The 16,610-nt window shown below is 40.3% G+C and overlaps 1 protein-coding gene across 1 annotated transcript in view; it reads right to left on the reverse strand.

The window, feature by feature from the left end:
- Window positions 1-16,610, reverse strand: part of FNIP2 (folliculin interacting protein 2) — a 145,660-nt gene that overhangs the window by 60,413 nt on the left and 68,637 nt on the right. The window contains 8 exon segments of the mRNA XM_037737596.1: window positions 4,483-4,537; window positions 4,540-4,562; window positions 6,054-6,143; window positions 6,302-6,402; window positions 8,297-8,368; window positions 8,473-8,573; window positions 10,856-11,014; window positions 13,727-13,853. Coding sequence (XP_037593524.1) covers window positions 4,483-4,537; window positions 4,540-4,562; window positions 6,054-6,143; window positions 6,302-6,402; window positions 8,297-8,368; window positions 8,473-8,573; window positions 10,856-11,014; window positions 13,727-13,853 — 728 coding nt within the window.

The following is a 16,610-nucleotide window of genomic DNA, read 5'->3' on the forward strand; positions in this document are numbered from 1 at the left end:
GGAGGCTGAGGTGGGAGAATTGCTTGAGCCTAGGAGTTTGAGAGCAGCCTGGACAACATAGCGGGGCCTTGTTTCTACATAAAAGGAAAAAAAAAAAATTGCTGGGTGTGGTGTTGCATGACTGTAGTCCCAGCTACTCAGGGGGCTGAGGAGGGAGGATCCCTTGTGCTCAGCAGTTTGATGCTGCAGTGGTGCAGTGAGCTATGATCACAGCAGTGCACTCCAGCCTAGGAGAAAGCAAGGCTATCTCAAACAAACAAACAAACAGACAAACAAACAAAAAGAAATGAAGTAGGGTATGGTTTATAGTCCAAAGTGAAAAATAAGTATCTTTCAGTCCATAGTAGTATAATGAGTGAACAAATAAATGGGAGAAGAGACATATCTCCCATGCAGAATAAGTCCAAATAATTTATGTAGACACTCTGTCCTCAAAGAGGGGCAGCATAATTCCCCACCCCTTTGGCGTGGGCTAAGCATAGTGACTTCTTTCCAAAGTACACAGTGTGGAGAGGAGGAAATAAAGAGTAACTTACAGTGGAGAGTGGAGAGAGAAACTGACAAACACTACCTCAATCAAGTAATCAAGGCCAATATTAACCGTCGTAAATCATGTTGGTAGCATACACCCTTGATAGGATGTGATGAAAATGGCACTTTTACTTCTGTGATCTTCCTTCCCCAAACCCATAACCTCAGAGTAATCATGAAAAAAAAGTAAACAAATTCTAATAATGGGGCATTTTACAAAACACCTAACCGGTACTCCTCAAGATTGCGGTGAGCCGAGATAGCGCCATTGCACTCCAGCCTGGGTAACATGAGTGAGACTCCGAAAAAAAAAAAAATTAAAAAAAAAAAAAAAACCCAAAAAAATCTGAGACACCGCCACAGCTAAGAGAAGCCTGAAGAACATGACAACTAAATCTAATGTCCCAGAACCAGAAAAGGCCATTAGGTAAAAAAAAACTAAGGAAATTTAAAAACAGCGGACTTTAGCTAATAGTAATAATGTATCAGTATTGGTTCATTCATTGTAACTAATATATCATACTAATATGTTAATAATAGGGTAAACTGAGTGCAGTTTACATGGGAACTCTTGTACTACCTTCTCAATTTTTCTTTAAGAAAAATCTCATTACACTACTATGGCATGGTAGCTCACACCTATAATCAGCGCTTTGAGAGGCCAAGGCAGGTGGATTGCTTGAGCTCAGGAATTCCAGACCAGCCTGGGCAACATGGTGAAACCCCATCTCTACCAAAAATACAAAAATTAGACAGGTGTGGTGGTGTGTAACTGTAGACCCAGCTACTTGGGAGGCTGGGGTGGGAGGATGGCTTAAGTCTGCGGGTCAGAGGTTACAGTGAGCCAAGCTTGTGCCATTGCACTCCAGCCTGGGCAACAGAGCCAGAAAAAAAAAAAAAAATCAGGCCTAAAAGAGAATAAATAATATCTTTATGTCTTTAATTTCTCTACATCTTCTACTGCTAACTTAACATTGACACTTTTGAGTCCCTGCTGTTTCAGAACTTGGGCCTTTGTCCCTACAAAATTTTAGATGGGTACAAGGAGAGAAACCTTAGAGAACAAACTACAGTGTGAACATAAAGAGTTCTTACATTAACAGAGTGTTAAATGCCACCACAGGTGTAAAGCTCACACTAATCTTAACATGGACTCCGTGACTTCAGAACTGCTCCCAGGTATGATATCTGAAGGTAAACACATCTACCAGGATAGCACGGAGAGCAAAATGCTACTCAGGGCCATTTGCAGCCCTCTTCACCATCTGTGTTCCCCTCCTCCCAACAGGAGAGCTGGACACTGGAAGTAAAGACTGTCCAGAATAGAAGTCAAACTACCAAGGAAAGCCAGTCTTCTCCAACTTCCAAAATTCACATTGGTATCAAGGCCTATCACCCACTCCCTCCAATGTGGTCAGTCCCAGTTCTTCTCATGGACTGTGGAAAAGCATTCAGATCTGGCTGAATCTTTACTTGTAATCTGACTTTCTACTTGAACTTGAACTTGGCTTCCCAACTTTTCTGTTTCTCAAAGAGCAAAGAAAAGTAGTTTCAGGAGAAATTTAGAATCTGAATACAAAACAAGTATGATTTCAACCTGTACAAGATGAGCCATTTATATGAACTACATTATAAACGGAAAGTTACCTAGGAAAATCCAAACATCCTCCTAATAATGTTTGTTATTAGGTCCCTCAAATTCCCTGAATCTTTTTTCCACAACAAAAAAGGGCATAAACAAATAAACAAGGTTACAGCTGTATAGAAACTGTGATGCCGGTGTTCAGAACGGGCCCCAGTAGAATGGTCCTCATATTTCTTTCTTTCTTTTCCTTTTTCTTTTTTTTTTTTTTTAAGTGGAGTTTCGCTTTTATTGCCCAGGCTGGAGTGCAATGGCATGATCTTGACTCATGGCAACCTCTGCCTCCCAAGCTCAAGCAATTCTCCTGCCTCAGCCTCTCTACTAGCTGGGATTACAGGCATGCGCCACCACACCTGTCTAATTTTGTATTTTTAGTAGAGACGGGGTTTCTCCATGTTGGTCAGGCTGGTCTCGAACTCCCAATCTCAGGTGATCTGCCTGCCTCGATCTCCCAAAGTGCTGGGATTACAGATGTGAGCCACTGTGCCTGGCCTGTTTCTCATCTTTCTTTTCTTTCACAGAGAGCTAAAGAGCTCCTGCCACACAGAGGCAAACATGTTAAACTCCGGTACCCACTAAGACAGCCATCTTCACTAAGAGTGACCTTGGTTCTAGGTGCTTCCACTCTGTGACTACTGCTGAAGCCCACACCTTGCCTGGAAAGTCAACCGTGGCAAAGCCCTACTGCCAGTCCTGCCAGGGGCTAGGTTGCGGGTGTTTCCAAAGGCAGGGAGCCCAGCCTTGAAACACTAAGCTCTGTAATGCATGCTCACTGTCCTTGAGTAACTGATGCAACTCACTTATCTGACAGTGTCCCACAAAAACTGGAGGAGTCATCTCGAGCACTGTTAAACAGAAACATAACCAAACCAGTTCACTTAGAGTTTCATATGTTGCCCTTTACCTTCTCAGATTTTATGTTGTACAAAGGGGTCTATAAGTAAAAATGATACAGGTCTGATCGATGAGTCTCTGTTTTTTTCTTTTTTTGAGATGAAGTCTTTGTTGCCCAGCCTGGAGTACAGTGGCACAATCTCGGTTCACTGCAACCTCCGCCTCCTGGGTACAGTGATTCTCATGCCTCAGCCTCATGAGTAGCTGGGACTACAGGTAAGCGCTACAACACCTGGCTAATTTTTTTTTTTTTTTTTTTTTTTTTAGTAGAGATGGGCTTTCACCATGTTGGTCAGACTGGTCTCAAACTCCTGACTTCAAATGATCTGCTCACCTTGGCCTCCCAAAGTGCTCAGATTAGAGGCATGAGTCACTGTGCTGGGCCTGATCAATGACAGTTTCTGATCTAAGGTTCCCAGCCCAACTTTACAGAAAAGATTATGAACACCAAAACACATCAATTTTAACCACAAATAAAATGCTATATACTTTACATTATGTGACATATGTAAACCAAACCAGGGAATCAGTAACAAATCACATTTCATTTAGTAACGCAAGAATAGAGTTGCACAGAGTGGGATAAAAGGCTCTGAGACTACACAGGAGCACCGGGACCTTTGAATAGTGTCTAAGGGGAGGGGCTGGACAGAGAAATGAGTGAAAGGCCAAGAAGAACAGCATGTGAGGCCTGGATCCAGTCTGAGCACGGGCTAGCTGGCCCATTTGTCAAAGGTGTCATGTATCACAAGAGAAACCAGCAGGGTGCTCCTAGTCTCCTGGAAGGTACTGGCTTGCCTGTACGATATGTATGGATCAGGCAGAGCACCACACAACTCCAAGTCTTTGAATTTCAGTTCACTCATTCATCACCCTTCTCAGATTTGTCAAGAATTCAAAACTCAAAAGCAGTCATATACAAAAGGTAAAACCAAGAGATCTTAAAAGCAGTAATAGAAAAGTTTAGGCCATGAAGCAAGAAGAGAAGGCTACCTGATAAAATCTAGATCAGTATGTCTCTAGAACAGAAGAAACGAAACGGTGACCAGGTCAGCTGGCCAGCCCTCCCACTGTCACAGACAGATTTACTTCCACAAACCCTTCTCTTCCTCTGATTTTATACTCAATAGCCGAGCAAGCACATTACTAGTACAATTGGCTCAAGGAAGCACTCTGGAAAGAAACTTCTTAACAAACATTAGTCTCATATGAATCTGAGTGTTAGAAAAAAACAGCTTATGTTGCACAATCCTCACAGACGCTATACATTAAAGTTTCAGATCTTTAGATATGTCAGACTATCTTAGGAAGAAAAAAGAACAGGATGAGGGTTATCTACCTGTCTTCTACTTTCCCAACTGCCCACCATTGTGATAGTTCACTGTTAGTTAAACCAATAAGCAGAGTACAAGTACCTGATCGAGCAATGCCACTGTCCCTGTCTTCATTCTGTCCTCTGCTTGGCATATCNGCATATCAACTGGTGTGCTGTGTGCTGAGATAAAGGAACAAGGAAATCATGTTATCAGCCTCTTCAGAGTTAAAGTCTGTAAAACGACTGCAGTAATTTTTACATTTCAAAGCAGGCTACTGCTACTGATGATTGGCATAAGCTTATAATAGAGACTAACTAGAAAGGAAAATTAAATATATAAAAAGATGGTGAGAAGAAAAGAGAACCAAAGTAACCATCTGACTGTATTCAATTGTAGCATATGAACTTTTTTGAGTGATGTTCAACTCTTAAAAACAGATGAAAGAATTATTATTTGAATAATAAATTATCTGAATAATAAATGATTTGTGCAGTTGATGCAATGAACGAACATTTTCAGGTAGTTTTTTAGTAGTAGTATTTAAATAGCAATGTCTTTTCAAAATGCTTTATAATCAGTTTTAGTAGTAACTGTAGGCGACTTAGGGAAGAGAAATACTTGAAAACCATTTCATAAATTCGAAAAATGTTTCTCTGTTTATAACCCACTCTCTTGGCAGATAGAAAACATTTATGTTCATTTTCAAATATTTCTTCCTCCATTTCTTTCCATATACACCCATACACAATATTATTGTAGAGTTACTTGGAAAAACTCACATCCTGGCATGAATTTTGGAAAACACTCTGAAGTATTACAGACTTCTAGGAATGCTTCAGATTGGCCTAAGCTGTATACTTACTGAGCTAGAAGGCAGATGTGATGCTGCTGTAGTGAAGTTCTACAATGGACAAGCAGCCCAGTGCTCTGCCTGATTATTACACCTGCCAGCTGTTTTTTAAAGCATGTTTATTTTCACAGTTGTAAAGAAAGTATTTAAATGCGTTATCCTCACTCTAAGTAGGTGGGAGGATGTCAATTTCATTAGGGTATCAGCTAACTATGGTGCTTAGCATATTTCAGGCCACAAAGAAAAGAAAGAAAAATACCATTTGCTATACTCACAACTTTAAATGTTAGTAATGGAGGTTCCCCACAAGTTAATCATGCCAAGACAAGTTAAATCTCAGAGACACCAAGATGACTATACCTGTAAATAACCTAGAAATTGTATTTACACTACTTAATCGAGAGAGAGACAGAGAGAGAAGTCTTCCATGCTCTTATTAGCGTGACTTTTAAAGAAACTCCGTGCAGGTAAGGATGCAGTTGAATAAACGGGTAAAGGACACCAAGGCAAAGGGAAACATTTCATAGTAGCAGAAGAGGCCCAGAAAAACCAGAAAAAAAAAATCCTCTTAGAAATACTAAGGGCTCATTTCAGATTAAAATCGGCTTACACTGAGAGTATTAGTGAAGACATTCACAAGAGAGGTTCATTGGTGGAATTTTCAAAACACCATGGATTTGGCTGCATTTGAAACCAATATCTGCTATCACAAGAGCCCCTTGGATTTCTAGAGAGGCAGAAGTAGGATTTTTTTCCTAAGAACCTGCACAGGATTTATTAATGTGTGTGGGTCACACTGTACTCAGCATTCCACACAAACCTGCAAAGAAAGAAGCACTCCGGGTGAGCCGGAGAGGTCCTCCTTCAGCTACCCCCTGCAGCAGTTTGCTGCTGCATGCTTGCAGCAGACCTAGAGATGGAAACACATAGAAGAGGGCAAACAAAGTACACACACAAAAAATAAACATAGATTAAAGATAATGCAAAAAAAAAAAAAATTCAAATAAAGCAAAACACACACCCACAATAGTGTTTTCAGAAAGAAAGAATTTGTGTGTCCGATTTTACCTAGGTTACTTGCAGTACGACAAGGACCCAAACTATTCTGATTTGTGTTCAGTTTTCCCAAATTAGGATCTTGGTTGATGTACTCAAAGCTGTCTTGCAAGCTGTATGGGGGGGGGAGGGGGAGGAGAAAGAGGACAAAAATGTCAAGAAGCTACTAAAGCTGTTTTCTAATAGACTTGCAAATACAGACAACAACTAATCAGTTCCTCAATACTTTTTTTTTAATAAACAAATGAAGTCTCACATATACCAAAGGGAATTAAACTTGCAACTTCAGGTGAATTTGTTGGAAGAAAACAAAAGCTATTTTGGAGGTAGCTCAACCCATGTAACTAAACAGCTGTACTTCTAATAATTTCATCTTATATAATAGACACCAAACTGTAAATTTTGCTTCAGTGACTGACCCTTAGGATACTGCTATTCATTTCTACATTTTGCTTAAGCAACTGACACCCAACAAGTTGCCATCCATTTCAAGTATTTTACATAAACCCTCAAAATGAAATTAACTTTTACTTGTGGTTAATATCAATGAACAATTCAGCAACATTTTTCAGGAATAAAATATAACAAATTATAATTCTTACAGGAGTTTCATTTCACAACTTCTAAAAACAATTACTCATAAAAATATGAGGGAAGCAGACTTTAATAATTTGTTGTATTTATTAACAATTAAAGACTTTTGCTGTGTGTAGAACTGACAAAAACAATGACAAAAAGACCTTGAGAATAATACAGCATAATGAAGCCAAAATAATTTTTACATAAATCTGCATTTAAAGGAATTAATGCAATAAATATTCAGGTAATCTCAAGGGTCAGTTAAAAACAAATCTCATAAGAAATAAATAATTCTCATATTGGCTTAAGTCATGACAGTCCCATGTTAAATGCTCAAACTGTTTTGTTGAAGAGTAAGCCAAGACTCATTCAATGGTATTAAAACATATAGAGAAATATTCTTAATTTCCCAGGATAAGAAAAAACAGCTTTCACTTGACCCCTAAGAATGTCCTTTAGTTTATAACGAGCCTTTCTTTCAAATTTATCAAAGTATAACCTGTGCTTTCTTTTAAAAAAGGAAGTATATGAAATATTTCTACTTGAAAGTTCAAGATATATGAATGAATATGCCAAAATGAGTTTAAGTTATTAGATATTTCAGAATTCATTATGCAGAAGTGTAAAATCAGAGGAAAAAAGTTAGGAGTTTTTTAAAAAGTAAAAATATTGCATGCCCCAAGTACCAATCAATCACAAAGGCTAAACCGACCACTCAGAATAGATGGCAAGAACAAACAAACCACCCGGCCACACAGGTGCTTATCAGACTGGAAAAACTCATTACGCACTTTAATCCTTCAGAAACAATTTGAGATAGGGTCTTGGTTTGTCACCCAGGCTGGAGTACAGTGGCACAATTACTGCTGACTGCAGCCTTAACCTCTCAGGTTCAAGCGATCCTCCCTTATCAGCCTCCCAAGTAACTGGGACCACAGACATGCACCACCATGCCCGGCTAATTTTTTTTTATTATCATTATTTGTAGAGGCAGGGTCTCCCTATGTTGCCCAGGCTTGTTTTGAACTCCTAGGCTCAAGTGACCCTCCCACTGGAATCCCAACATATTGGGATTCCAGGCATGAACCACCATGCCAAGATATTTTTTTTAAAAAAAGATAAAAGAATACTGGAAAACACAGTAAGATTATTAATGTAGCCCCTTCCCTTTTTTTATTTTTTATTTTCCAAGAAACTAAAAATTGGCAACTGGGTAACAGATGACTCATTTGTCTTTAGGGCCACCTAATAAAGTCAAAGGATTTTTTTCACTGTTTATAGGACAGTAGCCACTTTTAAAACACCTTTGTTAATTTGGACTTATTCTGCTTCTCATTTCAAAATGCCTTGTGACCGTTAAAGAATTACTCTTTCAAGAAATATACACTTTAAAAAAATGGGGTGGGGAGTGCAAAATCCTACACTTACTTATTTGTACTTCCACAGAAGCTGCCCATTCTAGCAGAGAAGACTTTACTAATCATCAGTTGTGGAGGAGAACTGGGAAAAAAAAGGAAGGAGGGGGGAAAACACATTTATGAGTTAAGGAGTCAATACCACCATTGCACTTCTCAAAACTAGTAGAATAGGAAGCCTAGACTCACCGGATGTAGTGTATCTTTAAGGTGGAGCCTTTGTAACTCATTGCAACTGAGCCAAACATCATTTCCCCCAACATGTTGACATCAGAAGCTGGTCTTGTGTACTACATGCAAGAAACCGAAATCAAAGTTAGTACATGGAACGTGACATGCAATAAAACAGAAAGTAATGTTTATTAATCTCATTAGTGTCATCGATAATTAAAACTATTTCTCAAAGCTTCAAGTGGTCATCTTACAATCTTAATTTATCATGGCGATTGCCTATTTGCCCCCCAAAGTATTACTAATGTTTGGGATTTCTCTTTTATACACAATATTATCATATAGGAGCCAAGTGTTTTATCAGAGTTCATTTTTATTTTTGTTATGAGAAACAAAGATTACTATTATTTCTATTTATAAACCCTGAATAGAAGATTAAAATATGAAAATAACAGTAACTCTACTCTTGCTACTAAGAAAATATCCTGAAAAGAAATATGGTTCAGTATTATTCACCCAAATAATTAACAGTATGGCAAAAAAAATGCCCATTGCTCCAGGTAGGGTTTTGTGAGGGCACAAAAGATAACAGATGGTCTGATAACCCTAAAGTTTTACAAAAGTATTTCAAAAACATTTGTCCCCTCCAGCTTCTGGCCAGTCTCTCTCATCCTTTTATCATCCAAAGGGTGGACTGCCTGCCTCTCCTTCCTCCACTCTCACTGGCTTGTTACTCTTAACGTCCAAACTAGTCCAGCTACTCCAATGATGACCTCCTCCCTCTTAGTGAAATCCAATGGACACTTTCCAGTTTGCTTTATTAAACTTCTTTCAATATATCTGATGCTGTTCACGATTCTCCATTTTGAATCTCTTCTTTCTCAGATCATCCCTTACTGTGATTTTGCCTGGAGGTCACCCTACTAACTGCCTGCATTTTCAACCATTCTTTTGATTTTGATAATTGTTTACATAGGATACCCCTTACATCTTTGTCCCTAGGCCCAGAGCTCTCCTGGAGATCTAGAACCCTATACCCCAATACATCCATTCACCTAGTGACATCTGAATGAGTGTCTTGGGATATAGGGTTCTTAGTACCTACGCTAAGTGTGGTGACACACTGATGAACACAACAGGTATGAATGCCGAGCAAATCGGCGTGCCACAGGGTGGCCACAAAGCAACCATGGTTCTGCACCTTGACGTACCAACTAGATTCTCTATCAGTGTGCCTTCCAACCAAGACAAAACACAGGAATCACCTTTAACATACTCTTCCAAATCTTTTTTAAAACTCCTAATACACACACACAGACAGACATGCAAGTACACACACACTGACACACAAATACACACTTGCTTATACAAGGTTGCAGAGGTGGAAAGAGAAAGATAAATCTATCAGCCCTGTTCAGTTAGGTTCCCCTCTCTCGTTACAGCTCACACCAACTTCTTCCTACTATACACTGACAGAAACCAACTGGTTTTCCCATTCCTTATTACTAACTTCCACCCACCTCCCTCATTTATAATCTGCTTTTTCTTGGGGTACAAGGGCCACATGCCAACTGTGATTCTCAACCTGCTGAAAATTCTACTCTATACTTTTTAAACTGCAATCCGCTTTGAGACCCAGGCACACTATGTCTCAAAAAGGGCAAAAGAGTGGCACAAATCCTGACTATGAAATTAACAAAGTCCTCTGGATCCATAGCTGCTGCTAATTTCCCTGGTTCCAGCAAAACAGTAGACAAGATTCTACGAGGGCTTAAAACAAGTTCAATATATCCCCCATCAATTGATATCCTTCTGCCATTTAATATTTATAAAACATCTCGTCCTTTTTATCTTGTTAGCCAATATTTCTCAATAACCTTAACGCTTTCCTTACACACACACACACACACACACACACACACACACTATAAAAAATGCCACCAGCCTTGTATCCTTCATACTCAAATTAGATCTTGCCATTTCTTTCCTCTTCCATACAAGGCTTTCTTCCTTTTACTGGCATGTTCTGTTTTCTTAGGATGCCCATATACATTCCCAGAATCCTTAGGAATTCTTATAACAAAACTGGAAAGTACATGTTTATTATTCTGGATCAGACAGCAAAGGAAACAAAGCAAGGTAATTTGCCTGACTGGTAATATTTCTTCCTCATCCAGTACACAGTAGGCTGTATCACCTCTGCTTGATTACAGTTTTTATTGGAGATAAAAGCCAAAGAGCAAAAACAACATCAATGTGAAACATTTAAGAGTACTCTGTTGAATACTTGTCCTCATATTTCTGGAGCAGAGCCCTCAAGCAGGCATTACTTCCCAAGGAGAAATTATAGTTTAAATAACTTTAACCCCAGGGGCTATTCCCACAGAAGGGATGGCTGTACCTGGTACTTTGGAAGCGGCTCCTTCACATGGTGTGAAGATCCCCCGGAAGAACTGTGGGAAGAGATGAGGCTGCTGCTGCTGCTGCTGACGCTGCTGCTGACACTGCTGCTCCCCTGGCAGCACTTGGCTGATATTTTAATAGGGATATCTTCTGTTTTCTAGGTTGAGAGAGACAGGCAAGGCAAAACGTTACTAAGTATATCAGGTTCGTCAACAGTTCTTCATTGGGAATTCCTTTTTAAAAGCATTCTGGTGCCTAAGTTGCATTAAAAACCAGAAACTTTTCTTTTTTTCTAATAATGACAAAAATATGGTTCCTGAGAGTCTATAATGGAAAGGCAGAATGCTGAAGAAGGGTTCTAGACAAAAGGAGGTAGGTTATGTATTAAGACTTTATCCTCTTCTAATAATTAACTATTATTTATACTTCATATAATTGATCTCTGTTTTGGTTATTAGATTTTTGGTTATTAGCTTTTTAGTACTATGTAGAGTCATAGTCCATTGAATTGGAGAAAGATGAGGCTTCAAATCTAAATTTTTACTAAGCACATTGAACTAATAAAACTATTAACTTGGACAGGCTGGCTTGTGTTTTTAATGACACACCTCCTCTGGTACTCCTTTAAAGGCAACAGGAAGGAAAATCATGAGGTTGAATTTGTAAGGGATGAAATCAAAACCCTGAAACAGGAGCTACTGTGAATTACATAGCATGTGATGGAAATACGGTCTTCAAAGGTTAAGGACAATAGAGGATTCTCCACTATACATTCCCCAAATAGAGTTTGTCACTAATTTTTATCACAGTGACAAAAGCATAAGGATAAACCTTTATTAACATTTACCTTCCCGTTGAATATATTACTCCCTACAGAAGCCTCCTGCACCCTCCATAAGTTGTTTCTATTCTGAGTCTTCTTTGCCTTTTTTTCCCTTGTGCAGCTTTTGCTTGGAGAAACATGAATGCAATTGCAGCTTATCTAATCTCCAGTGTGACAGTCACACTGGTGGTCTAATGCAAATGCCTACAGTCATGTGCTTGATACAAACTCATGATGTTTTGTACTTGCCAAGGGAGGCTGGGGCGGTGGGGACTGAAAATGGGAAAAGAATGTAAGGAAAACACAAAATGTGCTGGACCACAACCATCACTCCAGCAATGATGGCATTCAAAGCGGCACTTGGTTATTCCTGAGCATCCAGCACTCCCTCAACACTCTCTCAAGATATAGCTGTTACTTAGTATCACTTAAGCCAGAAACACAGCCCCTCAAAGGGCCTAAGTGACACAAGTCCCACCTGCCTCAGACTGATAGGCCCTTTGGCTGGAGTACAACACGCTGAACAGTCTATAATTGGAGATGGCACCTGGTATGGTGAATAGAGCACTAACTGGATTCTTTTGTAGACTTGGGCAAACTACAAACCTCCTGAACCTAAGAGACCTTTTTGGTTAGATGAGTGCTTCTAAGAAAGCCTATGTTTCCAGATTCCAGCATGATCACTGCTGCAGTACACTGAAGATTCCAGTTCCTTTTGAAAACCTGTGTTTCTTTTCCGCTCCACCAGCCATCACTATGAGCAGTCCCAGTGATAGGAGCTCAACTAAAACATCCATGTTTGGCCTTCAGAGAAATGGGAAATAATTCAAGAAATCAAGAGGTAAACCATCTCCTGTCCACCAAAGGGCCAAGTGCTGGCGCACCTAAATTTCAGTTACAAAGCTAACCAGGAAAGCCCACAGTGAATCACCTGAGAGATTTCTTGGTCTCACGCCCCTCCCCTCCACCTACCTAACAAGCCCAACAACTACTGTAATGATTAGCCACCTGGCAGAACTCCACTTTAAAATATTGTAGAATCCACCCAGCTAAACTGTGTTTAACCAAACACTTCCTTCCTGCAGAAATGATCCTTATCAAAAGCAGGAAAACAACCCCTTGGCCTTGAAGAGACAAAGACTGTATTATAAACGTTCATTTACTTAGCTGCATATTCTACAAAGTGCCAGTATTTGGTCAGTATGGGTAGCAACTTATTGAACATAAAAAGAATGAATACAAATGGATTTATTTAATTTGTAGGCATCTGAACAAATATTGAAAAGAGCATGAAAGGTCTAAAGTGAATTTAGAAGTACTGTGGTCTCCCATCCAAAAAGACCCAGAAGAGATCAGACTCTTCTCACCTTCAACATGTTATTTTACCATTCCCCTTCTGGCTCCAAGGGACCAAGAGCTGCTCTGTCCTCATTCTACCCATCCTTTGTCCCCCACCCCACACCACCACCACCACTACCACCCAACTCTCCACGGAAAAAAAAAGGGAGGGGGGAATAAATAAAAGCTCCCCTGGTCATAAGGGTTTGAGAAACAATCCTTTTGAAGGCAACGATGCAGATTTGCATATGGAAGGCACAGAAGTGAGTAAGGCTGTGTGCTTTTGTTAACCCACGGCTACTTATTTATCTATGAGAAACATTAGACAGAATGATATTCAGGCTCACACTTTTTTAAAATGAATTTTGGAGTTCTCCTTTCCCATTACATTTGAGGCACACACTTGCCATCAAAATCTTACTGGATTGTAACTCACTGGCAAATTTACCTCTAGTACTATTAATAGTTCGCTACTTAGCTCCTGTCATGATTACTTGCTAACGGCTTCACTTGCGTTTAGTAGTGAGCATACTCATACCTGTTGGGGATAGGGCTTTGATTATTCAACGCTTGCTTATGTTTCTTCTGAACCATGAATGGCACTGTACAATATAACTCAAAGAGAAGATTACAGATTAATCAATGATTGATCAGAGGGGTGGTTAAAAGCACAAAAGAAAAAGGAGAAAGCAAATCAGCATTTCATACCTGAGCTGTCACCTCTTCAATCTTTTGAACAGCTTTAGAGTCAAACAAGACTTGTCTGCCTCTCCTTTCACAGTCCTGGTAAACTATCAGGCGAATCTCATTCAGGTCAAACTCCGAACATGACCAACTGTGGATTAAAAAGAGAGAAAGAAGTTATGTTATCCACAACACGTGAGATGATCATGGACAGATAAGCTTCCCAGTCACCATGCCTGCGTGCACATCAAAAGGTCACAGCCATGCAGGGATAGTGATCCTCTCAGAACTGGGGCACCAGTGAGCCTGGGACAGATAGCCTTTTATGTGGATTCCAACTGGCCATACGAAAATTACCAGTTTTCATGATAAGGGCAGAGAAGACTGCTTTAAATAATAAATCACTGGAGAGAAAGCTTCTCCTTCCAAAGCCAGTTTGGACACAGATGGCAGTCAGAAATCACAGGGACATGCAGAGAGGGCTAAATTTGGATGCCTGCGTTCTGGGGACAGCATATCGGAGTTAAAGGAGTGTTAAAGCTTCTGTGTTGTTGGTTCAGGAACCAATTGGAGCAAGCTGGTAGAGCCTTCTCTTCCTCTCTCCCACTCACCCACACTGAGGTCAAATTGAGAGGAATTACACACTCTAAAATTTATTAGTTTCCCCGATTATGGCTAGCTCTAATACAGGAGTTTCAAAAGCCAAGTGCATCACTGTAGAGTATCAGAATTGCTAGCAATTATAGTCAGCAAGAAGGGAAGCATGTTTCTAAGCAAACCAAAAGCAACTGGGATAAAACTGCTCTGAGGAAAACATAGGTTCTTTCTTAGTAAATGACAGAGTGAGGAAACTATAGAAAAAGTAATCATTTAAAAATGCATGGCTTTGGGTAGACTCAGTTTTTGACCCATCAGTCCAGTCAACACGTGTTTGAGTGTCTGTGATGTTCCAGGCGCTATGGCTGCTGCTGGAGACTCAGCAGTTAACTGGAAAGACCTGGTCCCCGCCTTAACGGAGTTCATGGTTCAGTGGGGAATATTAGGCAAGGAATCACAGATGAATGTATCACTACAAACTGTGAAAGTACAAAAAGGAGCAGTAAACGGTTTCAGATTTCCAGACTGAAGAGGTGGGGAAGAGGGACAGGGAAGTCTCTAAGGACTTGAGGTGACATTTAAACACAGACCTGAAGAAGTAAAACGGATGAAGTGCACCACAGGAACAGTGAGGGACGTGGTAAGGTCTAAGACTGCCACACTGGAGAAGGCAAAAGACAAAGACCAGAGAGCAAGTGCCGCGAGGTGGAAAGGACCGCAGGCGGGGGCCAGGATCATGCTCTCCCTCCTCGAGAAACCAAGGAAAACAGATGCTTGATAAGATCAGGTCTGCGCTTTTTGAAAGTTCAATCTGGCTGTTAAGGAAAACGGGGGTGGAACAGATGAAGACTGGAAGCAGGAAGGCCAAACAGAATTCATAATTAGAGTTCCAGCCCTTCATAATGAAGGCTAGAACTGCGGCGGCAGAGGAGGGGAAAAGGGGACCGACTGTGGTGGCATGCTCACAGGACAGAGCTGAGCCGGTTTCCCAATGGACTGGAGAGGTGCCCAAGGTGAAAGGCAGCCAACTGGTTAGAGAAGCCGAGGGGGAGCTCTGAAGGGACAGAGGAGGGCAAACAGACAAGCAGACAGACATACAAATGCAAACTGTAAAACTAGGAGGCAGTATAAATGAAGTCAGACACATCTGGATTAAAATCCAAATGCCTCCGGCCTTCTAATTCTTCATCAGTACAATGAGAATGTTAAGCCTGCCCTTACAAAGGCTGTATGGGTTAAATGAAATGCATAAAGTGTTTCATACAAAGAGTGACATACAGTAAGTGCTCCAAAATGGCAATCATTACCTCAGAGGATTTACTATTATGATTTTTAAAGAAAATTAATATCGTGTCTGATAATCACAAATTGTGCATTTCTGGTCTTTTCCATTTTCAGGCAGTTAATACTGAACATGTTCTTTTTGGGTAGCAGATTTGTTTTCTTAAATCCCTACAGCAAAACATATAAAGTTCTGGTTGCACCTTCTTTCAACAAGCTGTGTCCCAAACTATCGTGCCTAGCATCCTTTCTTCCTAATTTTAATAACAATATGGCAAGTTTATTTTCAAACCATTTTCCCCCTACTCTCAGTCCAGAGAGAGTCCATGTTTCAGGTCTGGCTAATGAGACATGGCCATATGACCCAAGCTGGCTGTGTGAGTCAGACCCAAAACTCAGTTGTCCGGCTTGTAAGTAGTAATCCTGGCATTGGCAGTGGCTATTTTTGCCATCATGAAGTAAGGGCCTGTCTGAAAATGAAGTCAGCATGGAGGAAAGCAGAGGTGAGCAATGGAATGAAACAGATTCCTAGCAGCACCAGAAGCCAGTTGTTCCTGAGTAAGTACTATTCCTGGAAATAGTTCACGGTTACTTACAACCAACACAGTCTGATGACTATGACTCAGACCACTGAATTTTAAAATTACAGAAGGCCGAGGAGGGTGGAACACTTGAGGTCAGGAGTTCGAGACCAGCCTGGCAAACCACGGCCAACACGGTAAAACCCAATCTATATTAAAAATATGAAAATTAGCCAGGTGTACTGGTGGGCACCCATAATTCCAGCTACTTGGGAGGCTGAAGCAGCAGGATTGCTTGAATCTGGGAGGCAAAGGTTGCAGTGAGCCAAGATGGCACCACTGCACTCCAGCCTGGGTGACAGAAGGAGATTCCATCTCAAAATAAAAAAAATTACACAAGATCATTAAAAAGGGCCTGAAATTATATATTATCATAAAATAGTACATATGTTGAAGTTGTTAAAAGTAAAAAAAAAAAAAACAGAATTGCCTCGCATTTTCTTTTCCAT

Source organism: Cebus imitator, unplaced genomic scaffold (genome assembly GCF_001604975.1).
Source record: "Cebus imitator isolate Cc_AM_T3 unplaced genomic scaffold, Cebus_imitator-1.0 Scaffold40, whole genome shotgun sequence".
NCBI classification, from domain to species: Eukaryota; Metazoa; Chordata; class Mammalia; order Primates; family Cebidae; genus Cebus; species Cebus imitator.